The 26,093-nt window shown below is 47.6% G+C and overlaps 2 protein-coding genes across 2 annotated transcripts in view; one reads left to right on the forward strand and one right to left on the reverse strand.

Annotated features, from left to right (window-relative positions):
• Positions 1–1,159: 1,159 nt before the first annotated feature.
• MARCKSL1 (MARCKS like 1) lies at positions 1,160–3,567 on the forward strand. Its single transcript, XM_025856080.2, has 2 exons — positions 1,160–1,455; positions 2,291–3,567. Exons 1-2 carry the CDS (start codon positions 1,369–1,371, stop codon positions 2,801–2,803), a joined length of 600 nt encoding a protein of 199 aa, XP_025711865.1. The 5' UTR covers positions 1,160–1,368; the 3' UTR covers positions 2,804–3,567.
• Positions 3,568–3,731: 164 nt separating this feature from the next.
• Positions 3,732–26,093, reverse strand: part of HDAC1 (histone deacetylase 1) — a 33,050-nt gene continuing 10,688 nt past the window's right edge. Inside the window, exons 3-14 of the mRNA XM_025856074.2 lie at positions 17,032–17,149; positions 11,175–11,249; positions 9,676–9,814; positions 9,075–9,216; positions 7,958–8,050; positions 6,662–6,770; positions 6,439–6,579; positions 5,825–5,933; positions 5,600–5,730; positions 5,168–5,320; positions 4,621–4,669; positions 3,732–4,345 (exon numbers count right to left, since the gene is read on the reverse strand). Coding sequence (XP_025711859.1) covers positions 4,318–4,345; positions 4,621–4,669; positions 5,168–5,320; positions 5,600–5,730; positions 5,825–5,933; positions 6,439–6,579; positions 6,662–6,770; positions 7,958–8,050; positions 9,075–9,216; positions 9,676–9,814; positions 11,175–11,249; positions 17,032–17,149 — 1,287 coding nt within the window. The 3' untranslated portion in view covers positions 3,732–4,317. The remainder of the gene's footprint in view (positions 4,346–4,620; positions 4,670–5,167; positions 5,321–5,599; positions 5,731–5,824; positions 5,934–6,438; positions 6,580–6,661; positions 6,771–7,957; positions 8,051–9,074; positions 9,217–9,675; positions 9,815–11,174; positions 11,250–17,031; positions 17,150–26,093) is intronic.

Below are 26,093 nucleotides of genomic sequence, written 5' to 3' on the forward strand. Positions count from 1 at the left end.
CCTCCTGGGGGCTGAGGGGAGGCAACCGGACACACACACATCCGGGGCCAGTCAGGACTCTGGGGTTCCCACAGACCTGTCCATACCAGGGGAAGGGGAAGTGGCAGGGGACTGGAGCTGGAGGGTCTCCAGCCACTGGCTCTCTGCCCCTGCCTCCAGGCTCACTGACTCTCAGGCAGGGCAGGAGGCTAAGGCTGGGCAGCCCTGGGGGCTGTCCTCAAGGGGCTGTCCCAGGAGCCTTGGTGATGTCCCACCCCTCCACTGGAGTGTTTGAAGTTTTGTTGAATCCCCTCCTGGAGTTCCTCTGCCTGCTTGGGGAGCCCAGATGTGGGGAAGCAGATGTGGGGGGAGAGCATCTGACAAGTCAGACAGGTTATGTCAACGTCTCTGAGCCTCAGACTCTTCAGCTTTCACATGGGGATGGAGAAGCCCTTCAAGGTCACAGGACCGCCCTAGCCGGGCCTTTGTAATGGGTCCAGGCTGAGGGCAGGAGGGACCGAGAGGGTGAGCTGGTCTGTGGGGGCTCGGTGTGACTGGCTGCCAAGGGACTGGGAGGAGAAAGGAGGGACGGGCCTCACCAGTCTGACCAGAGTGACTCCGCGGCGGGCCAGACCCTCCAGGCTGACCCGGACAGGCAGGCAGGGACGTGGGTGGGACCTGTGACGGGTCTCCAGGCCTGAGGGGGCGCAGATCCCGGCGCGGGGCCCTGCGGCTTCTATGACCACATTCTCCGGAGCACAACTCAGGACCAGCCCTCTGACGAGTCTGGGCATGTGAGCCCTTCGAAGAGTTCTAAGGAGGGGGGGGGGGGGGGTTGACAGGGGCTGTCAGTGCAGAACCAAGGCGTTGGGGGCCACTCCAGGAGCTGGGGCGTCCACCCTGGGAGGTGGGCGGTGAGAGGAGGGAATGATTGCTCTCCCTTTCCTCTAGGAGCCCCCCTCTGCCCAGCTCGCTGAACGACCCGCCTCTCCCCTTCCCACGTTGGACCCCACCCGTCCGGGGCAGGCGAGTGGGCTGGGGGTACCAGACCGCCAGCGTCGCCCACTGCGCCAGCGGGGCCCGGGACCTGAGCCCGCCTCTGCTCCTCGATTGGGCGCTCATTTAAATGTCCGGCCCCGCCCCGACTCGGGGCGCATATATAAGGCGGCTCGGCGGGCGGCGGGCGGCATTCTGGCGCGGAGCGGAGCGGTGGCGGGCGCAGCTAGCGGGTCGGGCGCCGAGAGGGGGTGCAGCTCGGTTACCCCCCCATACCCCTCCCCCTCAGGCGCGAGCCCCACCCCTCCGCCGGCCAGGCCGACCCGGCCGAACTATCCCCTGCGGCGCGAGCCCGGGGCGGCCCCGGGCGCCCCCCCCAGCAGACCCCCCATCATGGGCAGCCAGAGCTCCAAGGCTCCCCGGGGCGACGTGACCGCCGAGGAGGCAGCAGGCGCTTCCCCTGCTAAGGCCAACGGACAGGTGGGTGCGCTCGCCACGGCCCGACCTGGCCCCCTCCTCCCGCACCTCGCCCCTTCTGGGGCCCTGGGCCGGGGCCGCGCGCTTTGTCCGGCCCGGGACACGCGGCGCCCCCTCCCCCGCCCGGTCCCTTTGTTCTCGGCGCCGCAGCCCCCGCGGGCGAAGCGAGGGGAGGGGCGGGGAGGGGGCGCCGGCCCGGCCCCGCCGCCTTCTTTGTTTGCGGCCCCGGCCCCCGGCGCTGCCCCCCGGCCGCCCCGAGTGCCGCGCGGGGAACAAAGGCGCTGCCGGGCCGCGCCAAGGGGGCGCCCAGGGGCCGCGGGGCGGGTGCCCGGGGTGGGGGTGGGGGAGGGCACTCCACCCGCAGACCCGACCTCGGTGTCTCACAACCTTTTTTTAGTGGGGAGCGGAGATGTGAGGAAGAGGTGGTTGGGGGGCCGTTTACACAAAGCGGGAGGCTGGGAAAATGGGCCGTCCAGGTGCGGAGAAGAGCGCCCCGGGGCGGCTTCCCGCCCGATGTCGGCTTGCTGGGCTCGCCCGCCCGCCGGGGATCGGCGGCCGCGAGCGGGTCCCCGCCGAATGGAGAGCGCGCCCCGGGGGAGGTGGCTGGGGGGCCACGGGACCCCAGCGCCTCCTGCCGGCCGCGGCCTCTGCGCGCTCGGCCCCCGCGCTCGTGAGGACAGGAGGGAGATGTTTGACGGGATCCCGGTGTGGGTGAGGCTACAACCAGCCTCCCCGGTTGCAGAAGAGTCGGGATCCCATTGCCTGGAAGGGGTCAGGGGCGGGCTGGGGGAGGAGGGGTAGAGCCCCGGCCCTCATTGCTGTCTCCTCTGCCCTGCAGGAGAATGGCCACGTGAAAAGCAATGGAGACTTATCCCCCAAGGGTGAAGGGGAGTCGCCCCCCGTGAACGGAACAGAGGAGGCAGCCGGGGCCACTGGCGATGCCATCGAGCCAGCACCCCCTAGCCAGGGCGCTGAGGTCAAGGGGGATGCCCCCGCCAAGGAGACCCCCAAGAAGAAGAAGAAATTCTCTTTCAAGAAGCCTTTCAAATTGAGTGGTCTGTCCTTCAAGAGAAATCGGAAGGAGGGTGGGGGTGATTCGTCTGCCTCCTCACCCACAGAGGAAGAGCAGGAGCAGGGGGAGATCGGTGCCTGCGGCGAGGAAGGCACAGCCCAGGAAGGGAAGGCTGTTGCCACCCCCGAGAGCCAGGAGCCCCAGGCCAAGGGGGCAGAGGCTAGTGCTGCCTCCAAGGGAGGAGACACAGAAGAAGAGGCAGGGCCCCAGGCTGCAGAGCCATCCACTCCCTCGGGGCCGGAGAGTGGCCCTACACCTGCCAGCGAGCAGAATGAGTAGCTGGGTGGGGGCAGGTGGGTGATCTCTAAGCTGCAAAAACTGTGCTGTCCTTGTGAGGTCACTGCCTGGACCTGGTGCCCTGGCTGCCTTCCTGTGCCCAGAAAGGAAGGGGCTGTTGCCCCCTCCCAGCCACGTTCCCTCTCCTTTTCCCTCCTGTGGATTCTCCCATCATCCATCTGGCCTTCCTCTTAAGGCCGGTTGAAGATGGTCCCTTGCAGTTTCCCGAGTTAGGTTAGTGATGTGAAATGCTCCTGCCCCTGGCCCTACCTCTCCTGTCCCCGCCCCTGCAGAAGGCAATTGCTGGTTTTCTTCCCCAATTCTTTTCCAAGTAGGTTTTGTTTACTCCCCCAAATCCCTGAGCCAGATGTGGGGTGTCTACACTCCCAAACCCTGAGTGTCCAGCCTTCCCCCTCCTGTTGAGTTTTTAGTCTCTTGTGCTGTGCCTAGTGGCACCTGGGCTGGGGAGGACACTGCCCCTGTCTAGGTTTTTATAAATGTCTTACTCAAGTTCAAACCTCCAGCTTGTGAATCGACTGTGTCTCTTTTTTGACTTGGTAAGCAAGTATTAGGCTTCGGGGTGGGGGGGAGGTCTGTAATGTGAAACAACTTCTTGTTGTCTTTTTTCCCCCTCCCATTGTTGTAAATAACTTTTAATGGCCAAACCCCAGATTTGTACTTTTTTTTTTTTTTCTAACTGCTAAAACCATTCTCTTCCACCTGGTTTTACTGTAACATTTGGAAAAGGAATAAATGTCATCCCTTTAGTAGTGGTTTTTAATGAGTGGTCTTCTGGGGGTAGGATGAGAAGATCCGTTAACTTCAACCCTTGAGGGAGGGATTAAGGTGAGGGGTAAGTTTGTGGGGTTGTTTTGTTGTTCAGGGGGTTGCCCAGGCTCTCAGGGACACTGCTAGGAGACAAGCTCAGGAGGATGTAGAAATGTACCATTTTATTATTACAAAGATTCTCACGAAAATGAAAATAGTATCTCAAAAAGGGTACTAGACTACCAGTCTCCACCTGCAGAATTGGGCGAGGATAGAGGGCAGACAGTGGGAGTTCCTTGGCTCACACGGGGCCAGTGGGAAGGCATGATAACAGAACCAATCTAAAAATGGCTGTTACCTTAAGGAGCCTGATTTGGGGGGGCGGGTCCCTGAAGACCCAGCCACTCCTTTTAGAATGCTCAGTAAGGGCACCTTTCCAAAGCTATGCAGACACTTGGCATTTCAGGATTTTTGTCCCATGGCTGCTTAAGAGTATGCCTTCCAGACCCGGCACCCCTTATGGTTCAAAATTAAGAACTGGGGAAGGATGGTGGCAAGGCAGCCACCAGAAAAGCTCACTCATAACATGTGCCCTGGGCTCAGGGCCCTGGTTCCTGTCTAGTCCCTGGGAATATTTATATTTAATATATTTTTATATAAATACACAGAGAAATAGAAAATATAAAATCTGAGGGGTTGTGGGAGAAAGGTGGGGAACTTGGCAGGAAGCCAGAACTGGAGAGGTCTGCTCAGGCCAACTTGACCTCCTCCTTGACCCTGTGGAGAGAGCAGAGACTGGCATGAGATAATGCACCCCAGAGGCCTTGGGGCAAAAACATGAGGACAATGACTTCTATAGGACCCCAGCTGCCCAGGTGACTGCCCAGGGCTGGGGCTTCCTAGCTCTGCCTAGAACCGCAGAGACGGACAGACTCGTCCCTGAAAGAGGTCTTTGTAAACTGCACCGGCTGTCCCTGCGCCTTTCCTCAGCATAGCGGACAAAGGGGTCGGTGCTCCAAGGCCAGGGAGATGGCCGACAGCTCCTTCCTCACCCTTTGGCTTCTTGCTTCTCCTCCTTGGTTTTCTCCTCTTCTGTGACTTCTAGAACATAAGAGTGCAGGGATGACCAAGGGCTCCCCTCCAGAAGAACCCTTGGAATCTTAGCCTGAAACCCCTTCCCCAACACTACAGCTCGCTGGACATAAAAAAGAGAGAAAAGCCCATCCCAGGCCCTCCCATTGAGCCCTGTTGAGAACAAACAGGTCGGACCGGTTTCCCAGCCTGCTAGTGCCTGAACCCAGTGGGCGGAGGCAGCCCCCTGGGAAACTGGGGTGAAGTGCTGGGAAAAGGGCTTGGGATCATATGTGAGAGCCACACTCCTGACCACGGGGAGCCCAGGCCTGGCAGGGCTCAATCAGCCAGTGGAGATGACAAACTGAGTTTCATTCTTTTGTGGGCCCTGCCGCTTCTGGGAGCTGAGGCAGAACCCCAAAGAAGGCGGGGCCTGAGTCTGCTCCCTCCTCCCAGTGCCCCGCACAAATTCATCCTCCTCTCTGGTCTGGGGCTCACGACCCAAGTCTGGGTGTGACCCAAACCCACCTTTCTTCTCTTCTGGGTCTTTCTCTTTTTCATCCTCAGTTTTGACTCTCTTGGCTTTTTTGAAGTTGGAAGAATTCTTGCGCCCACCTTCTCCCTCCTCATCAGAGTCTGAGAACTCTTCCTCACAGGCAATTCGTTTGTCAGAAGAACAGACTGGGGGGCAATGGGAAATGTGGGTGAGACAGCAGGAGATTAGCTTTACCTCAGGGTCTGTGCCCAGTGCTTCCCTGTGTGTCCTCCAAGAGACATCGAGGGAAGGGGTGACCAAGAAGAGGGGAAGGAAAATCAGACTCCCTAAATTGTCCCAAGTACTAGAACTTGGGTTTCTCAACAGATGGGTAGCTTGGGAGGAACGTGGAACCAAGAACAGTGGTGGGAAGTCAGAGCTGCCTACTGACTGAGCAGGTACCGGCCCCTGGGTCTGGGTCTTACTCGAGATGCGCTTGTCAGGGTCTTCTTCATCCTCGTCGCCACTCTCCTCTGGAATGGCATCTTCAGGAATCACCTGCATTTGGACCCCAGGTGCGTGGGGCAGCATTCTCAGGTTCTCAAACAGTCGCTGTCTATGGCCAATGGTAGAGAGGGTGGCTGGGCTCTGGTTAGGGACAAACCAGAGCCTGGAATTTTCAGTCAGGGGGTGTCTGGGGACATACTCACTTGATCTTCTCCAGGTATTCATTGGTATTCTGGTTGGTCATATTGGAAGGACTGATGTGAAGTTTGAAGTCTGGTCCAAAGTATTCAAAGTAGTCGTTGTACGGAAGCTCTAATTGGGGCAGGAGAGAAGAGTCAAGAGACCTGGCTGCCATGGGACCCTGAGAAAAGCATATGTAGGTTTATCTGGAACTGTCAACCCAACGATCTAACAGAGTACTTGGGTACTTACAGGGTTTCTGTCTTTTTAAAGCCATTCTCCAGTATCCACAAACACACAATTAGAAGGCACAGCCCCGGGTTTAGAAAAATTTAGGCGGTGCTCATTGGGAGCACTTCCTCACTGACTACCCCAGTTCCACTACGGAGTAGAAATTCCAAAGCTATAAATAACCACTGATAATTCTGTCTAGACCAGAAGCGGGAAGGAGAGAGGACAGGGTCAAAAAGGGACTCAGCAGAAACGGATGGTCTGACAATCACAAGAGGATAGGCAGGAGAATCAACAACCAGTATCAGAAGAGGAGAGGCCACATGGCCAAAGGGAAAGGGCTCGTGAGCTTGAGGACACATGCGCTCCAGCTCTGCCCGGCCCAACCTGGCCCTGGAGCTATTACCATTTGGGATCTCTGTGTCCAGGGCCACGGCTGTTTCATACGTCCAGCAGCGGGCCACGTTGCGGATGGTGTAGCCGCCCCCTCCCAGCATCAGCATGGGCAGGTTGAAGCTCTTCACAAACTCCACACACTTGGCGTGCCCTTTGGTGGGAGAAAGGGGTGCTGGGTTACAGGAGCACCCAGCAGGACCCTGCCCACCTGTCCCTATGCTACACGGTCTCACCTTTGATGGTCAGATTGAAGCAGCCTAACCGATCCCCGGACAGGGAGTCAGAGCCACACTGCAAGACAACTGCACTGGGCTGGAACATCTCCATCACTTTAGATATGACCTAGAAGGACACGTCCTGGTCACCACTGGCTTTAAGAAAAGTTATGTGGCGTTCGGGGCTGCAAAGGGTGGGTGCAGTCCTTCTGCTCCCTATCACTTACTCCCACCTTCCCACCCTCCCTCATGCTGGCTGGTAAAGAGGAAACATCAGTCTGGACTTCTTGTTTCCCTACTTGGGATTTCACTTTTCCGATTTGAAAGGCTCTCCAAGATCCTTCTAGCCCTAGTAATGCTGAACCTAGAAGGGCCTCCTCATCCTTCCCTCAAGCTTTCCCTTCTTTTCTTTCACTGCCCAAACTCCAGGACCACTTCTTCTGACCCTTAGCTGCATTTGCCCTACACCTTCAGTCCTGCAGACTTTGAGCCTCGTATTTTGAGGGAGCGCTCACTTTTGTCTTTCCCTGACAAGATTTTGATGTTGCCCCGGACAAAGACCAGACTTTGGGCTTCGCTGTCACCCTTACTACAAGGCATACATGGGCACCTGACTACCTGAACTCACTAGGTTAGTACTCCAGTTAACTGTTCCTTGTGGCTTGCAGGCAAAGATTTAACTCCTCAGCTTGGCATTCAAAGCTCCCTTTGAAATACTGACCCCAACGTACATTTCCTACCACACCCTCCAGCAGCCCTCCCACCCATCCTACTGGCCTACAGACAGTTACGTATGGGCGCCCCTGTGCTTATGCCGGTGCTGTGCCCCCTGCTGAATGCCACCCCCGCCCTCCAGCCTCCATCTCCTTCTTGGGCATGGGCAACTTTTTCAGAGTCCAGCTCAAATATCACCACCTCTATGAAATCATCTCTGACTACCCTTTCCCCAGCCCAGGCAGTGGTTTGTCTCCCGCCCTTCTGTTCATCCTGCAGAAACAGTAATGACCACATGCTGTCGTCTATGTGCCTGCCTCCCACGATGGAGACTGTGAGGTCTTCAGGGGCATGATTCATGTCTTAGATATTCTTGTATCCAGCGGAGGGCCTGACCCACAGAAGGCATCAATAAATATTTGGATGAATCTCCTTCCTCCAGCTGACCACACAGCATACAATCCGGGGTTAAAACACATCTCATTTCCCAACCAGCTTCTCAGGGGCCGGAGAGGCCCCTAAGGTATGCTGGCCGTACTCAGCTTACCCCTCCCTTAGACTAAGCCCGACTGCAGCCCAGGTGGTGGATAAGCCACTTACCGGCTTGAAAATGGCCTCATAGGACTCGTCATCGATCCCATCTCGGAGCGGGTAGTTAACAGCGTAATACTTGCCTTTGCCAGCCCCAATATCCTAATCAGGAGGGACAGTAAAGTAAAACTGAAAGATGAAGCCAGGAAGAAGTTCAAGGACGGGACTGGAAGGCTAAGGACAGAGGCACTGGTTCTGAGAGAGACAAGTGGAGCCTGGCAGCGGAGGCAGGGACAGAACAGGGGCATCTTGGTTAATACCAGCCCCCTCCTGGGCAAGTCTAGCTCGTATCTCTGGACACACCACTGAGCCTGCGCCCAGGCTGAGAATGGTTTATGGAGCCCGGGATGGACTATCCTACCCCACAGCACAAGACCTCTACCTTTGGGCTGGCTTGGAGCTGCTGGTGGCTGAGTCACAGAAATAACACCCACCCTGGGGCAACTTTTCCTCCCCAGAGGTAGAAGAGTTCCTTAAAATTGGAAATGCCCACTTATTCTAATGCCAGAGCAAACAAATGAATTCGTGCCACTTTTTCACCAGAGGGTTACCGCATGGCAAAGGGCGGGTTTCATATTCATGCTAATAGAAGCAGATACAACAGTTTGATGAGTTCGCTTCCAAGGACTCTTATCCTGAGGTCTACTGATGGGCTTCAGTAAAGGGAGGTGTCTTTAATTAACTACTCAGTATCAGATACAAAAGATTTCCTATACTTTCCTGGGGACAGAGTCCGTAGCTTTCAGTCAGATGATCAAAGGGGAAGGTTAAGAACTCCTGAGATGGTCCATAAGGGTCCCAATTCCTAGCCCATGGGAGAGAACCTGATGTTTTCTAGCCTAAAATTCAAGTCATTTGGAACATCTGAGGAGTGTCATGTAACTTAGCTATGGCCAGGAGGGACCCGTCATGAGTCATGCGACCCCTATCCCTCCCAACTCTTTGGGCCCCATCACTCCCTTCCTCCAGAATAAGGGAGGGAAGCAGACCAGGGCAGGTACCCTAGGCTGGGGTATGGCGTTCTGAAGAGCAGAAGCGGCAGGACGGGTGTTCTGGTGGCACCAGACAGGAGAGTTAGAGCTGGCAGCTGAGGGTGAGTTGGTAGGCCCCTGAAGGGAGTTCTCACCCGTAGGTCCCCAGTTCCTGGGAAGTACTCTCCGTATTTATGAAAGGACACAGTCATGACCCGGTCTGTGGTATAGAAGGCCTCTTCCACGCCGTCGCCGTGGTGAATATCAATGTCAATATACAGCACCCTCTGGTGATACCTAGGATCAGAAGGGGGTCAGGGGTCTGGGGGCTCTCTGGGAATGGGACGCGCCAAGGGCGCCAGGTCCCAGCTTACCGGGCTGGCTGCCTCCCTCAGGTATCTCTAAGCACCAGAGACGTGGAAACTGGCTGAAGGAAGGTGGAAGAGCGGCAGGGTGTCTCCAGAGGCCTGACCAAGCCGACCAAGTCCGATCTTCCTACTCTACAGCCAGGGTCAACTCCAGCCACACAGGGACACTCTGGAGGCAGGATCTGAGCAGCGCCTGCCCCTGATCTTGCCGTGGGCTCAGATCAAACCAGGACTCCGTCAAGGAGAGGATGGCCAGAGACACTCACTGAACACATCCTAGCCAGCACACCGCTAGGAAAAGCAAACTAGGGAGGCAAGCCCAGGGGGAGAGGGAAGTGGGAACCTGGCCTAAGGTGCTCCTCCAAGAGACAAGGCCAGGCAGGCATACTTTAGCAGTTCCAGGATGGCCAAGACGATATCATTGACGTAACAGAAGCCAGATGCCTCAGACTTCTTTGCATGGTGCAGGCCCCCGGCCCAATTCACAGCGATGTCCGTCTGCTGCTTATTCAGTTTCACAGCACTCGCTGTGTGTGGGAGAGTGAACAAGTTAGCAAGCCGTTCTCCCCTTTCCCCAAGAAGCCCAGGAAACCCGGTGAGAGGTGGGACCTATCTGACAACGGGACTGTCCGATCTACAGGCCAGTCCTCTCCCTCCCTCCTCCCCACTCCAACAGGGAGTAAATAGGACACTGGCTACTCTAAACAACTTTTTTCCAAACTGAGGCTAGCAACCCATCAGTAAGCCTTAAAACTGGTTTAGTGGGTCACGATTAGTGTGTGTGTATGTATTAAATAAAACAAACTAGGACAAAATAACAGTAAAGATAAATGCTCTTCTGTGAAACTGGCTTCAGAGCGAGAACGTGTGTGTACAACCTCGACTGCAAGTGTAAATGTATTTCTTACTGGGGTTCATGGTCAAAAAATGGTGAAGATACTGGAGGTATTAGGAGCACAAAGTATAAACAGGCCCCAGAAGTGAGAGAAATACACACCTGTGTATTCAGGTGCATTTGCAACAGTGTAACTTTAATGGCAATAAAAATATGGAACAAGCCAAGTGATCCAACAAGAGGGGATTGATTATATCGACCGAAGTTGGTCCATAAAATGGAATAATCATGTCGCCACTAGAAATCATGCTATACACTACTAGAGCTAAAGAAATTTTAAAGATTTACTAAGTAAAAGATGCAGACACAAAACTATATGCATGTGACACGTTTTTGTAAAATACAGATGTATATGTTATATCCAGATATATACACACAGGAAAAAAAATGGATGTACAAACAACAAAATGGTAATAACAATTATTTGTGACAGTGTGATTGTGGGCAATTTTTTCCTGTGCACATCTTTGTTTTCTGAGATTATATTGGGAGCTGGGGGAATGGGGAGAGGACAGAAAACAATGATCATAGGAAAATATGTATTTGTTAAGAAAGGGCTTAGAGTAATCGTAGAGGTAACCTAGAAGTTAATAATGGAAGGGGGAGATATGTGGGGAGTATTTCTGACCTCTAAAGGTAATTACTATGGTCTTTTGTAAGACACAGATGATGACATTTCCCATTTTCATAGCACTTTGCAGTTTGCAAATTGCTTCTAGGTACAGTATCTCCACAGCCCCACGAGGTCTGCAGGGAATTCCAGTATATAAGATCTCTTGTAGGAGAGGACAGTCAAGGACACCCGTCAGTACCATGTCAGACACTGAACCTGGGCTAGGACTGAACAAGAGGATATTTTAAAGACCTAAGGTAAAAACTCACAGGACCACTTTATGGGGTCACAGATCAGTCCTACTGGGATAGCAGCCTAAAAGGCAGACCTCACTAGTACAACCCAGCACAGCCCGTGAAGAGGGAAGTATATTCCTTACCCACAGAGCCACCAGTAGATAACTGACAGAATTCAAACAGGCCATCAAATACTGGACAGTCCTCACCGACGTTGACTTAAAAGACACAAGAGAAAGGTTAGTTTCCACAATTCCTTTAGTTTTTGTTTACATATCTATGAGCCTATGGGGGTGGGGGGGGATATAGAATCTGGATTCAGAAGACTTGGGTTCTAGTCCAGGCTCTACTACTTACTGGTTTTGTGATTGGGTCAAATCATTTAACTTCTCACAGCTTTGGCTCATTACCTTTAACTAGCAATCATGATATCCGCCTCACCTAAACATTGAGAAGATTAATAAAAATCTTATATGGGGAAGAATATAGCAAGTAAGTATTTAGAAAATGTTGGCTCTTTCCTTGAGGGAGAAAAACTGAGCTGCTTACTCCTGGGTTTGTTCTGGATCTCACTCCAGCTGACCAACAAGGCAGGGAAGAACTGAGACCTGCATAACTATCATCCACTGAACGCTTAATGTGCCAGACACTGTGCTAAAGGCTTTAAATTCCTTATGTCCTTTATCCTCATACAACCTTCCAACCTTCTGAGACAGGATTTGGTCTTATTTTATAAATGGGGAAACCTGCTCAGAGAGGTGAACTGCTAGTAAATAGCAGAGGCGATATTTAAGCATTGGTCTGTCTGCCCTAAAAGCCCATGAAAATATACTCTGGCCTTCTTCCCAATAATTTCTTATACAATCTCATTTGGTTCTCATCACAACCCCATGAGTTGGACAAGACACATCAACGCCACCGTCCACAGGAACAAACAGATCCGGAGAATTAGTAAGCAGGCAGTGGCGGAGCCAGAATCAGAGTCCAGGTGTCTCGACTCCCACAGTCCAGTGCTCTTTCTACTACACCTACAAGTGACAACTGGAGTCAAGTTATTTCAGGCCTAAAGGGGCAAAAGTACAAACTAACACGTAATGAGGAAACACATGCAAACAGTGATGCAAATTACCTGAGAGGCAGGAATGGAAGCACACCTGAGGGCTGTGGGGTCACAGAGCTAGAGAGGAACCTTAGGGCTCCAAGTCTCCCCTCCCAGAAAAGGCAACTACTAGGGGTTGCCCAATGGCTCAGTTGGTTGAGTGTCCTACTCTTGGTTGTGAGATCGGGCTCCGTGTGCAGCAGAGAAGCTACTTGAGATTCTCTCCCTCTCCCTCCCTCCTTCCCCTTCCCTCAGACTCCCAGGCTCTTTCTCTCTCTCAAATAAATAAAATCTTAAAAAAAAGGGAAACTACTGAGACATGAATGATACACAGGAAATTAGAGGCAGGGTAGGCTATTCCCTGCCCCAGCCTTCCTACTGCACCTGTTGCTATCAGCTGGGGTTCCTCAAGTAGAGCAGGGAGCAGAGCCCAGCTCAGACCGTGGTAACCTTCTGAGAGACAGCCGAAGCTCAAAGTCTGCAATAACCACAAGTGTTACCGACTCTGGCACTGCCCTAAACTTGTGGAGGGTGCCCTGCCAAGACAAGTGCTCTGAGGAAGTGTGGCTTGTGGGGGTGAGCAGTACGTGGCTCTCACCCCCACTGCCCAGGTAAACACTGGGAGGTTGTGTCAATAAGAACTTTGGTCCCTGGGGCCAGGCTCTTTATCCACTGGCAACCAATTGCCCCCCTCCTGCTGCTTCCTCCTTCATTGGGTTTGGCCTGCCTAGATTTCCAGAGTTTTGCTTATATTCCCATTTGGGATGTGGAGCCACCATGGGAAGAAATGGTTGTTTTATTTATTTTTTATTTTTATTGTTATTATTTTTAAGTAAGCTCTATACCCAACGTGAGGCTGGAACTCACAACCCCAAGACAGAGTCTCGTGCTCTACTGACTGAGCCAGCTGGGTGCCCCAAGAGATGGCTGTTTTATTTTTTATTTTATTTTTTTTAAAGATTTTATTTATTTGACAGAGAGAGAGACAGCGAGAGCAGGAACACAAGCAGGGGGAGTGGGAGAGGGAGAAGCAGGCCTCCCACAGAGCAGGGAGCCCGACACGGGGCTCAATCCCAGGACCCCGGGACCACGACCCGAGCCGAAGGCAGACGCCCAACGACTGAGCCATCCAGGTGCCCCGAGATGGTTGTTTTAGATAGGAGAAAAAAATATTTTCCTTCAGGCCCCAAACCAACATGTGGCTCAAATAGCCAGCCCATTATTCTCAGTTCAACGAGCTGTGTGACTGGGAGATGGAAAGGGGGGAAATGGGAGTGCAGACCCTCACTTGGGCTAATGTCTGAAACGAGGTGGGACTTTTCAATGGGTTTCCCTCTTTCCACTACAAATACCTTTCTTATTCTTAGGCTGGTGTTAGACTGAAGGGCGCAATACCGGGTGAGAGATGGGAGAGCGGAGGGAGCTGGAGAAGGTGGTAAAAAGCACACTGCAGAAAGAGCTGCATGGGATAAACAGGGACTCAGGAGAGGCCTTCCACCACTGTGGTGCTGTACTGGGGTGGAGTGAAGGGTAGGAGACAAAGGGTGTGTGATCAAGGGGTGGCACCCAGGGGGGCTTCAACTATATTGGTAATGTTTTTTTTCTTAGAAAGAAAGGCTGGTAGTGGGTACTTGGATGCTCATTCTATTACTTTTTATACTTTTGTGTCTGTGTCTGAAATATTTTACATGCAATGTATTTAAAAGTACTCCAGAATTAGGAAATGAGTTCTATTCTCCATTCTACCACTACTTTGCCGGGTGACCCTGGGAAAGTCATTTCACCTCAGTTTATGTATCTATAAAATGGACAACAATGTCTCTAAATTTTGCCACCGTAGTTCTCCTTTATCATTTTTCCACCATGCTTCACATTCTGATAAACTATCTGGCAAAAAAAATTTTTTTTAAATTGCATTTATTGATGTTCGAACCCATTTCATTTATTCATTATTATTTTTAAGAAGGCCTGAGCCCAGCAGGCCATGAACTCCCTGGCAGGCAAAGGCTGGCTGACAGAGGACGGACTGTAAATGGGCAGATCACACCAGACTGTCAGGGAGCCTACTGTACATCATGGTCCCATTTTAACTAATTAAAATATTAGGTCAGAACTTCTGATCAGAGGCGTCTGGGTGGCTCAGTCGTTAAGTGTCTGCCTTCGGCTCAGGTCATGGTCCCAGGGTCCTGGGATCGAGCCCCGCATCAGTCTCCCTGCTCAGCGGGAAGCCTGCTTCTCCCTCTCCCACTCCCCCCGCTTGTGTTCCCTCTCTTGCTGTGTCTTTCTCTGTCAAATAAATAAATGAAATATTAAAAAAAAAAAAAAAAGAACTTCTGATCAAGGTTCTCAAAGTCTCAAAATGACCACAAAACATTTATTACATTCTAGCCAAGAGCAAGGAAGCCTAACTTACTTAGTCTTATTACACATATAACTTCCTAGGTTAGGTGTTGGTAAATATAATAAGAGTTCAGCTTCCACATCCCTGTTATTGTCTCTGTAAATATCCCCGGTTATACAGCACTTCACTAAGTGACATCTTTCTATAACCCCATGAATCAAGTCAGGAAGGTGCGTGAAAGTCCTTAGAGAGCCCCACCCTTCCTAACATATCTTCAATGAGAGAAAATCCCAGACCTAATTTTTTAATGCACAACCTTAGAATGCCACTTTCAGGAAGACTGGAGCAAACGGAGCCAGACCCAAAGCTGGGCATTCCTCAGAGCCTACTATTTTATGTCTGCCTTGATAGATTTGAAAATGAAAGTTGGGACGCCTGGGTGGCTCAGTCAGTTAAGCGTCTGCCTTCGGCTCAGGTCATAATACTACCTTCGGCTCAGGATTGTGTCCCACACATCGGGCTCCTTGCTCCGCAGGGAGCTTGCTTCTCCCTCTGCCTGCCACTCCCTCTGCTTATGTTCTTTCTCTCTCATTCTCTGACAAATAAATAAAATCTTAAAAAAAAAAAAGAATGAAAGTACTATGTCATCACAGCAAAAGTTAGTCTTCACTGACAGTCAGTGCTACCTCACTTATGCCCCCAACTTCCACTATGAAGTAGGCACTATTATCTTCCTTTTTTTTTTTTTTAAGATTTTATTTATTTGAGAGAAAGACAGCATGCATGAGGAAGGGGGCAGAGGGAGAGGAAGAAAGACAAGCAGACTCCCCACGGAGCAGGGAGCCCAATGTGGAGCTCGATCCCAGGACCCCGGGATCAGGACCTGAGCTGAAGGCAGACACTTAACTGACCGAGCCACGCAGGCACCCGTTTTCCTTTTAAAGAAGAGAAAACAGGGGTGCCTGGGTGGTGCAGTCAGGTAAGCACCCGACTCTTGGTTTCAGCTCAGGTCATGATCTCAGGGTCATGAGATCAAGCCCTGCATCCGACTCTGGGCTCCATATTCAGTAGCAGAGTCTGCTTGAGATTCTCTCTCCCTCTTCCTCTGCCCCTCCCCCCTGCATAAGCACTCTAAAATAATCTTTTTTTCTAAAAGATTTTATTTATTTATTTGACAGAGAGAGAGCGAGAGCAGGAACACAAGCAGGGGGAGTGGCAGAGGGAGAAGCAGGCTTCCTGCTGAGCAGGGAGCCCGATGAGGGGCTCGATCCCAGGACCCTGGGATCATGACCTGAGCCAAAGGCAGACACTTAACGACTGAGCCACCCAGGTGCCCCACAAATAAATAAATCTTTAAAACTAAATAAAGAAAGAAGAGAAAACGAGGCTCAGAGAGGCTAGGGACTTGCTTAAGAACACACAGCAGCTAAGTAGCAGAGTGAAGGGATTCAAACCAAGACATCAAAGCTCATTTTCTTGCTTCAACACCAAGCTGCTTCCCTAATGAGAATCCTCTCTGCTGACAGTGGAGCCTGATCACTGGCCTAAATAGGTTATGAGAAGCCCTAAAGCCATTTAGAGCAAAGGAAGGAATTCGTCTCATCTTGGAAGCAAATAAGATCTTGTCAATTCAAAGAGCAAATACTGCACTTCAAGGGGGCAGCAGCTCCTGGAGTTTTAAGTGGTAAAGAAGCCTGATGCTTTAAAAAAGGTCTCTGTGGTTCTGTAATCATTACAACCACACAATTATTGTAACAAATAAAACTTTCTGCCTTGGGAATCAGACTAGCTTGTGGCCAGTAGCAACAAGTGCCACAGATTTGCTGATATTTGAAATAAGCTGTTATGAGCTAATCAAAACTTCTTCTGGACAATGTTGTTTCCTTGTTTTATTGTATGAGGTATTAGGTGCTGAGAGGTAATTTCTAAAAAAACACAAGGGAGAAGTCAGATACGATAGTTTTCCGCCCAAATTTCAACACACTTTCTCCCACAGCTGAAATAATCCCCATGATTCCTACAAACCGAGTGTAGCTTCTGAGATGCTACCTGCTCTGGGGTTCAAGTCTCAGGAAGCAGAGACAGAATCACCTCAACTCAAAGATCACATCATCTAGAGTCTGTTCTAAGTGGCCACTCGATTCTGAATTAATACTCACAAAGTGAGAGCAGTTATACTTGTAAGGGATGACACCCAGTCCATTTTACAAAAGAAAAATCTAAGGGCAAATGACCTGCCTGGTCAGTTAGGAGTCAGAGCTGGGGCTTGTATCTCCTGTGTCCCTCTCCCAGGTCAGTGCTTTTTCCATTACAACATTCACAGTTTCCTTGGCATCGTGTTATGAACTGAACTAGACAAAGATCAAACTCTATTCCTTATAATCAAGATACAAGGAAAACTAGACTTGAGAAAAAAGCAGCACTTTGGCATCCTTGAGAGGCAGGGGAAATCAGGTGTCTGCTGAATGGGAGATACTAGGGAAGGCAGGGCAGACCTCTGCAATTCAAAGGCAGATCCAACTGGGGCCTCGAGAGTAAGGAGGGAACAGAATGGACTTACATCTCTGCATCTGCTTGCTGTACTCGGACATGTTATCTGGGCGGATGGAGCGCAAGAATTTAATGTAGTCGTCACTGTGGTACTTGGTCATCTCCTCAGCATTGGCTTTGTGAGGGCGCTAGAGGGCAGAGGGGAGAAAGGACGTGTTATTCCCGACCATTGCCAATTGTCAGTCTTCAGTCAGTCTGCTCTGAACACCTGTATCTGCCCAGCATTGAGCTAGGTGCTGTAAAGGTTAAAAAAAAAAAATTATTTATTAGATTAAGGCCTCTGGAAACTTACGATCTAATTAGGCACATAAGATTATCAAAGGAGAGGCAGTATCAGAAGACCCTGACTGCAACTCTGGCTCTGTTGCTTAGGCAAGTCTACCTAGTGAACCTCAATTTTCCCACTTACTAAATAGAGGCAACTTCTACCTCACAGGGATTGTGAGAATTGGATGAGATGTTAAATCTCTTTGTAAATTATGAAGTGCTTTACAAAGTCTTATTTCTTTTTAATATTAAGTATAACAATATATAGTTATGGGCCAAATGGCTCCAAGAGTTCAAGAAAAAAGGGTGACTAACAATAACTGAAATAGGAAATCTTTCCATAAATCATCATCACACCAACAATTCTGATCATACCCTCCCCACTGAAGCTTCCTTGACATGGTAATTTCTGGATTATCCTAACATTCTGATTCATCTTTCCCTCTTTTTAAAAATTCTCTTCTCAGGACGCCTGGGTGGCTTAGTCGGTTAAGCATCTGCCTTCAGCTCAGGTAACGATCTTAGGGTCCTGGGATCGAGTCCAGTGTCAGGCTCTGCACTCAACCGGGAGTCTGTTTTGTTTCTCTGTCTCCCTCTGCCCCTCCCCCTTCTCATGCTCACTTTCTTTCTCTGTCTCAAATAAATAAATAAATAAATAATAAAATCTAAAAAAAAAAAAAAAAAAACAGAACTCTTCCTGTCATCCCTTAAAGATAGGTCTTCATCTAAGATGACCCTCTGCTTTTCTAACTACCAATACCTTTCTAGTTTTTAAAGAATTTTCAATACACACCTAACATTGTTTACCCTGAGCCAGGCACTGTATGCTATTTTGTGATCCTTACAACAACTCTTAAACTCCGTGCTCTTAGTACCCTCACTTTGCCCACAGGGAGGTTAAGTAATTTGCCCAAGGTCACACAGCTGGTAAATTGGACTAGAAACCCAGAGGTCTGGCTGCAGGCACTAGTTGACTCTTGTTTCATCCTCACTTAATATAAGGAGGGATGTAAGACTAAAAGATGGAGACTGTTTTATATAACACACCCACAGTGAAAGAAGCGAGACTTGGCTCCAAATACTAAGTTGTTTTTACTATATTAAGCCCTTTACCCTCATGGCAATGTTGTGGACGGAGCTTTGACTATCTCTTTTGCATAGATGCCTGCCCACACTCACTCCATCTTGATTTCTGCTCTGAGCTCCAGATCCACAATTCCAACAGCTTCTCAGCCAGCTCCACCTGTGAATCCTAGAGGCACTTCAAATTCACCTGAATCTAACAACTTATAGAGAGCTCAGAGGCATTCAAACTCCGCTTCACTTCCAGACTTCTCTTGTACTATTTTAGTTAATGACTCCAACATCCACTCAGGCTGAGAAACTAAGTATAATCCTTAACTCCACCCTTTCTTGACTTCCATTTCAATCCACTGCCTGTCACCTTCATTATACCTCCGCCATAATCTTGACGGCATCCACCGCCTTATTTCTCTTATGCTCTTCTTTCCCAGGGTTCCCAACTTCACCACCATCCACCCAATTACTCAAGACAGAAGCCACCCTTAATTCCACATTCCTGATCTACTACATTCAACAAAGACAAGCCCATCTCAAAAGCTGCCTCTTTTATGAAGGAAAAGCAAATCTTGCTCTAAGAACCTATTTTCATCCCAGGCCACAAAGTTCCAAGAAATATGACCTCACAGTCAAAAATCACAAAACATGCAGGGGCGCCTGGGTGGCTCAGTTGGTTAAGCGTCTGCCTTCATGATCTCAGGGTCCTTTCTAGTTTATTTTTATTTCATTTTACTTTTTATTTATTTTTGTAATTAAGTCTTTTTATTTCATTTTTTATTTTTTTAAAGATTTCATTTATTCATTTGAGAGAGAGAGAGAGCGAATGAGCATGAGTGGGGGGAGAGACAGAGGTGGGGGGAGAGACAGAGGCAGACGGAGAAGCAGACTCTCCGCTGAGCGGGGAGCCTGATGTGGGGCTTCAAATTCAAATTCATTCGAGCTCCCCCCTCAGTGGGGAGTCTGCTTGTTCCTCTCCGGCTGCCCCTCCCCCCTGCTTGTGTTCTCTCTCTCAAATAAATAAATAAAATCCTTTAAAAAAAATCACAAGGGCGCCTGGGTGGCTCAGTTGGTTAAGCGACTGCCTTCGGCTCAGGTCATGATCCTGGAGTCCCGGGATAGAGTCCCACATCGGGCTCCCTGCTCAGCAGGGAGTCTGCTTCTCCCTCTGACCCTCTTCCCTCTCGTGCTCTCTCTCTCATTCTCTGTCTCTCAAATAAATAAATAAAATCTTTAAAAAAATAAAAATAAAAAAATAAAAAAAATCACAAAACATGCAAGGAAACAAAGCACTAAGAGTGAGGGCTCACAGAAACAACGAATAGCAGAAAGAGATTTAGAGACCTTGGATATATGTTTAAATTAAAAAAAAAACTGCATTACATTTCTATATACCAGTAAACAATCTAAAAGTAAAATTTTTAAAAGATACAGTTCATGAGAGCATTAAAAAGAAATACTTGGGGAAAAAAACTTAATGAATGATGTGCATGACCTTTATGGAGAAATTTATAAAACTTTAGACTGATAGCCAAAATCTCAACAACCCATCAACAGCTGAATGAATAAACTATGGTATATTCTACAATAAAATACTACATAGCAATTAATATGAACAAACTACAAAAAACAGATATTGTATAATTCCACTTACATCAAGTTTGGCAAAACTGAACTATATTGTATTAGGGATGCATATTTAGGTAATTAAATTATGAAGAGTGAGGTGCAATTAATAGAAGTCAGGATTCTGGTTACCTCTGCAGCAAGAGAAGCAGCTGTGATCAGGAAGGGGCATAGGTAGGGTTCTACTTCTTGCACTGGCTGGTGTTTACATGCTGGTTTACTGTATATCAATTTGTTAAATTGCACGTGTTTTATATACTTTTCTGTACATGTATTATATTTTATAATAAAGAAGCTAAAAGAAGCCTTTATGGAAGACATTTAAAAAGAGTTAACGGGGTGCCTGGGTGTCTCTGTTGGTTGATCCCGGGGTCCTGGAGTCGAGCCCCACATCACGCTCCCTGCTCAGCCGAGAGTCTGCTTCTCCCTCTGCCTCTGTCTCTCCCCCCACTCATGCTCACTCTCTCTCTCTAATGAATAAATGAAATCTTTAAAAAAAAAAATTAAATAAAAAGACTTAATTACAAAAATAAATAAAAAGTAAAATAAAAAGTCCTAAATAAATGGAGATATGCCATGTTCATAGACTCAAAGACTAAATATTCTCAAAATATCAATTCTCCCTAAGATGCTATAAAGATTCAATAAAATTACAACCAAAATCCCAGCAGATTTGTTTGTAGTACCTGACGAGTGAGTTCTAAAATTTATATAGAAGTACAAAGGGCAAATAGCAAGTCACTTTTTTTTTTTTTTTAAGAACAAAGTGGGAGGACTTGTGCTACTAGATATCAAGACCTACTGAAGAGTTATTATCATTAAGCCACTGGGTATTGGCATATGGGTCAATAAGCAGATCAAGTCAACAGAACACAGAGCCCAGAAACAGACCCATACACAGTGCCTGGCACAAAGCAGGTGCTTTAAGTATTTGTGGAATGAATGAACAAATATGGACATCTCATATATAAAAGAGCTGGCACTTAGGTCAGTAGGGAAACAACTGACTTTTCAGTAAATCAGCTGCAATATGGGAGAAAAATTTCAGTGGATTCCTACCTCAAACCATATTTAAAAATCAATTATAGGGCGCCTGGGTGGCTCAGATGGTTAAGCGTCTGCCTTCAGCTCAGGTCATGATCCCGGAGTCCTGGGACTGGGTCCCGCATCGGGCTCCCTGCTCCTTGGAAGCCTGCTTCTCCCTCTGCCTCTCTCTCTCTCTCTCTGTCTCTCATGAATAAATAAATAAAATCTTTAAAAAAAATAAATAAAAAATAAAAATCAATTATAGATATAGTAAATACATATATGTGAAGGCAAACCTATAAAGCTTTTATTTTTTTAATTGTTATTATTTTTTAAGTAAGCTCTTTGCCCAACATGGGGGCTTGAACTCACAACCCCAAGACCAAGAGCCACATGCTCTTTACTGACGGAGCCAGCCAGGTGCCCCTTAAAAAGCTTTTAAAAGATGAACTTAGGAGAATACCTTAAGAGTTGGGAAGGACTTTCTTTCTTTCTTTTTTTCAGTAATCTCCACATCCAACATGGGGCTCAAACACAATCTGGAGATCAAGAGTTGCATGCTCTTTCGACTAAGCTAGCCAGGTACCCCCAGGGAAGGATTTCTTAGGACACAAAAGCACTTATAAAGGAAACAATTAATAAACATGCCTATATTAAAATCAAGAATTTCTCTTCATTAAAGATATATTAGAGTGAAAAGACAAAACCAGAATAGAAGATATTCAGAGCAGGGCGCCTGGGTGGTGCAGTTGGTTAGCGTCTGACTCTTGGTTTTGGCTCAGATAGTGATCTCAGGGTCATGGGATCCAGACCCATATCAGGCTCCATACTCAGCACAGATTCTGCTTAAAGATTCTCTCTCTCTCTCCCTCTGCTCCTCCCTGCCATGTACTCTCTCTCTAAAATAATGATTTTTTTTTAAATAAATGATCTTAAAAAAAAAAGATATTTAGAGCAATATACTGATACTGGACTATCTATACTAGAATAAAGAGCTACTACAAATTGGTAAGAAAAAGAAAGCCAGGGTGCCTGGGTGGCTCAGTTGGTTAAGCAACTGCCTTCGGCTCAGGTCATGATCCTGGAGTTCTGGGATCTAGTCCCACATCGGGCTCCCTGCTCAGCAGGAAGTCTGCTTCTCCCTCTGACCCTCCTCCCTCTCATGTTCTCTGTCTCTCATTCTCTCTCTTGCAAATTAATAAAATCTTAAAAAAAAAAAAAAAAGAAAAAGAAAGCCAAACAACCCAAAAAAGGAAAATGGGCAAAAGAAAAGACATTTCACAGTAGAGGACATACAAATAGTTAATAAACATATGACAAGATACTCATTTTCATTGGTCATTAGCAAAATGCAAATCAAGACCACAATAACATACTATTTATACTCATTTGGTTGGCAAAATTGAAAGTCTAATTCCAAGTATAGGAAAGGATATCAATCAAGGTATCTTTTTTTTTTTTAAGATTTTATTTTAAGCAATCTCCACACTCAGTGTGGGGTTTGAACTCATAACCCCAAGATCAAGAGCCTCACAACTCCACCAACTTAGTCAGCCAGGTGCCCCTCAAAGTATCACTTACACATTGCCAGTGGGAGTATAAATTCATTTGACCACAATGAAAAGCAACATGGCATTTAATATTCATATACCCTACAGTCCAGCAGTTCTAGTACTAGAGAAACAGCCAAAAGAAACTTTTGCATACATATACTAAGAGACATGTACAAGAATATTCAAAACACTGTTCCCAACATTAAAAAATGAGATACAAATTAAGATCATGGGAGAAGGGATAAATTGAAGCATAACAAAAAATTATTCAACAGAGGAAAATGAAAGAACGACAGCTATATGCAGCAAGGTAGATGGATTTTACTAACATAATATTGTGTGATAAAAGCGAGTCACAGGGGGCACCTGGCTGGCTCAGCTCGAAGAGGATACAACGTAAAAAAAAATTTACTTACTTATTTATTTATTTATTTATTTAAGGGGGGGATAAGAGGGGAGGGGGTGAGGGGCAAAGGGAGAGGGACAGGGGAAGCAGACTCCCCACTGAGCGTAGAGCCTGGTGCAGGGCTAGATCCCAGGACCCTGAATTCATGACCCAAGCTGAAGTCAGACACTTAACTGACTGAGCCACCCAGGTGCCCTGGAAGGGCATGCAACTTTTGATCACAGAGTCATGAGTTCGAGCCCTACGCTGGGTGTGGAGATTATTAAAAATAAATAAATAAACTTTAAAGGGGGGGGGTGCCTGCGTGGCTTTTTTAAAAAAGTTCAAAAACATGTAAATAATTACTATATATTGTTTAGGCGTATACACACAGGATAAACATTTTTTTTTAAAGATTTTATTTATTCATTCATGAGAGACAGAGAGAGAGAGAGAGAGAGGCAGAGGGAGAAGCAGGCACCCAAGGAGCAGGGAGCCTGATGTGGGACTCAATCCCAGGACCCTGGGATCATGACCTGAGCCGAAGGCAGATGCTTAACCATCTGAGCCACCCAGGCGCCCAGGCTAAACATTTTTCAAAAAGCAAGAGAATAATAAACACAAAATTTGGAGAGTGACTGGGGTGTAGGAATACGGATGTCCGTAGCACCATTAAAATATTTAATAATGAATAAACAAACAGTAAAATACATATTTTAAAAAGAAGACCAAAAATGTAACTTCTGTTGATGCTTATGAGCCAAGGATAATGTTTATTCCAATTCTGTATAGCTAGGGTCCAATTAAAACAAAAACAGGCAATCAAACAGGAAGACAGGTAAAAGGCTGGAAAAGGGACTTTGGGGGCTGTCTGGAGGGCTCAGTCGTTAAGCGTCTGCCTTCGGCTCAGGTCATGATCCCAGGGTCCTGGGATCGAGCCCCCTATCGGGCTCCCTGCTCTGCGGGAAGCCTGCTTCTCCCTCTCCCACTCCCCCTGCTTGTGTTCCCTCTCTCGCTGTGTCTCTCTCTCTCTGTGTCTCTCTCTCTGTGTCAAATAAATAAATAAAATCTTTAAAAAAAAAAAGAAGAAAGAAAAAAAAAGGGACCTTAAAAGGAAACCTGGGGGCGCCCGGATGGCTCAGTCAGTTAAGCATCTGCCTTCAGCTTGGGTCATGATCCCAGCGTCCCATGATCCCAGCAGATTGAGCCCCTCAGGGAGCCCGCTTCTCCCTCTCCCACTCCCCCTGCTTGTGTTCCCTCTCTCACTGCCTCTGTCAAATAAATAAATCAAATCTTTAAAAAATAAATAAATAAATAAGGAAACCTGAATGGCCAATAAACATAAAAAAGATCCTCAGTCTCCCTAGGAATCAAGGAAATACAAATCAAAACAACAGTAAAATATCATTTCATGCCAAGCTAAACTGACAAAAAATTAAACATGACAAAATCAAGTGTTGGCAAGGACTTAGAGCAACTGCAATTCTTCTGTGTTGCTGGCAACTGGAAACCATTTTGACATTAATAAGGGTAAATATGTGCATATGTCCTGTAGTATATTCTTTCAATGAAAATAAATTCAGCTATGTGCATCAACATGTATGACTCTTCAGGAACATGTTGAGCAAAAAAGGCAAGTCACATAATAAATTCTGTAGGACTCCATTTACATAACATTCAAACATGTAAAACTAGAACATGTATTGTTTAAGAATTCATGCTGGTAAAATTATCTTTAAAAATCAAGGAAATAATAAGCCCCAAACACAGGGCAGAGGTTAACTCTGGGGAAGAGAGCAGACAGGATCAGGGAAGGGCATATCGGGGCTTTAGCAGTCATGGCAATGTTTGTTTTCTTCAACTAGGCGGTATTAATTGTATTGTGATTCTTTATACCTTCCACATATTTTATAAAAATTCTTTCATATCTACTCAATATTTTATAAAAACATTTTTTAAAAAAAGCACAAAAGAACAGAAGGCGATGAATAAGAAGCCTGGGAATATACAAAATTAGCATCCAAGGCAAGGAAGAGAGCAGAATTGTTGATTATGTAAATAGGAAGGTTCCTGGATGAAAAATGAGGATATAGATTCTGAGAGAGATTAATTAGATGTGTGGAGGCAGAATTGGGGGAGGGACCAACTGTGTGAAAGACTTCAACTTGTCTTCTTCAGGTATAGAGATAGAATACAGCAACTTTTTTTTTTTTTAAGATTTTAAGTAATCTCTGCATCCAACATAGGGCTCAAACTTACAACCCCGAGATAGAATACAGCAACTTTTTTTTTTTTTAAGATTTTAAGTAATCTCTGCATCCAACATGGGGCTCAAACTTACAACCCCAAGATCAAGAGTCACATGCTCTACCAACTGAGCCAGCCAGATAACCCAGAATACAGCAACTTCTATAAGAAGTCTAAGGAGCTTCTTCCAGGACTGACTCTCAAAAGCCATCAATTTAAGGAGATAGTAAATGGCTATTTGTGCTTTGGGAAAGGAATACTAGGATCACAGCCCAGAGAAAGGAGAAGATAGAAGGGATGAATGCACAGAAACACTGTTGGGGGGAGAGGATCAAAGATTCATACTCAATGGAGAGGTAGGGCCAGAGAAGGAAATGGATCACATTAAACAGAACAAGTCTAGAGATTTAAGAAAGAGATTATACTGGAATTTTGCTTTAGAAGTTTACAATAATACCTACAGATGAAGAAATTTCCAATAAGGTATTATTATCTCTATGACAGCCACTGTTAGATGCTTCCCAAAGAGCCATTCTCTCCCTTCTTGTTAACCAGATCTCAATTTGGTTGGGTGTTAATGTACTCAGCCAAAGGAATCAGATGTGATTAGTCTAAGCCAACTGCTGGTGAATGGTCTAAGGATGGCAAATGACTCAATGAGATTTAAGGGGAAATCTGCTGGGAAACTTCTGGGAAGGGTTTTTCTCTTTATTTTTTAAAAGATTTTATTTATTTATTTATTTGAGAGCGAGAATGAGATAGAGAGAGAGAGCATGGGGGGGGGGAGGATCCGAGGGAGAAGCAGACTCACTGCTGAGCAGGGAGCCCAATGCGGGACTCAACCCTGGGACTCCAGGATCATGACCTGAGCCGAAGGCAGTCGCTTAACCA

Source organism: Callorhinus ursinus, unplaced genomic scaffold (assembly GCF_003265705.2).
Source record: "Callorhinus ursinus isolate GAN/ISIS: 27379988/994484 unplaced genomic scaffold, GSC_fseal_2.0 scaffold18, whole genome shotgun sequence".
Classification (NCBI taxonomy): Eukaryota; Metazoa; Chordata; class Mammalia; order Carnivora; family Otariidae; genus Callorhinus; species Callorhinus ursinus.

Bases quoted from the DNA above. Each gene is read 5' to 3' on its own strand.
- MARCKSL1 (XM_025856080.2), top strand. From the start codon at position 1,369: ATGGGCAGCCAGAGCTCCAAGGCTCCCCGGGGCGACGTGACCGCCGAG. The intron at 1,456-2,290 runs GTGGGTGCGCTC...TCTGCCCTGCAG, and splicing joins CTGCTAAGGCCAACGGACAG to GAGAATGGCCACGTGAAAAG.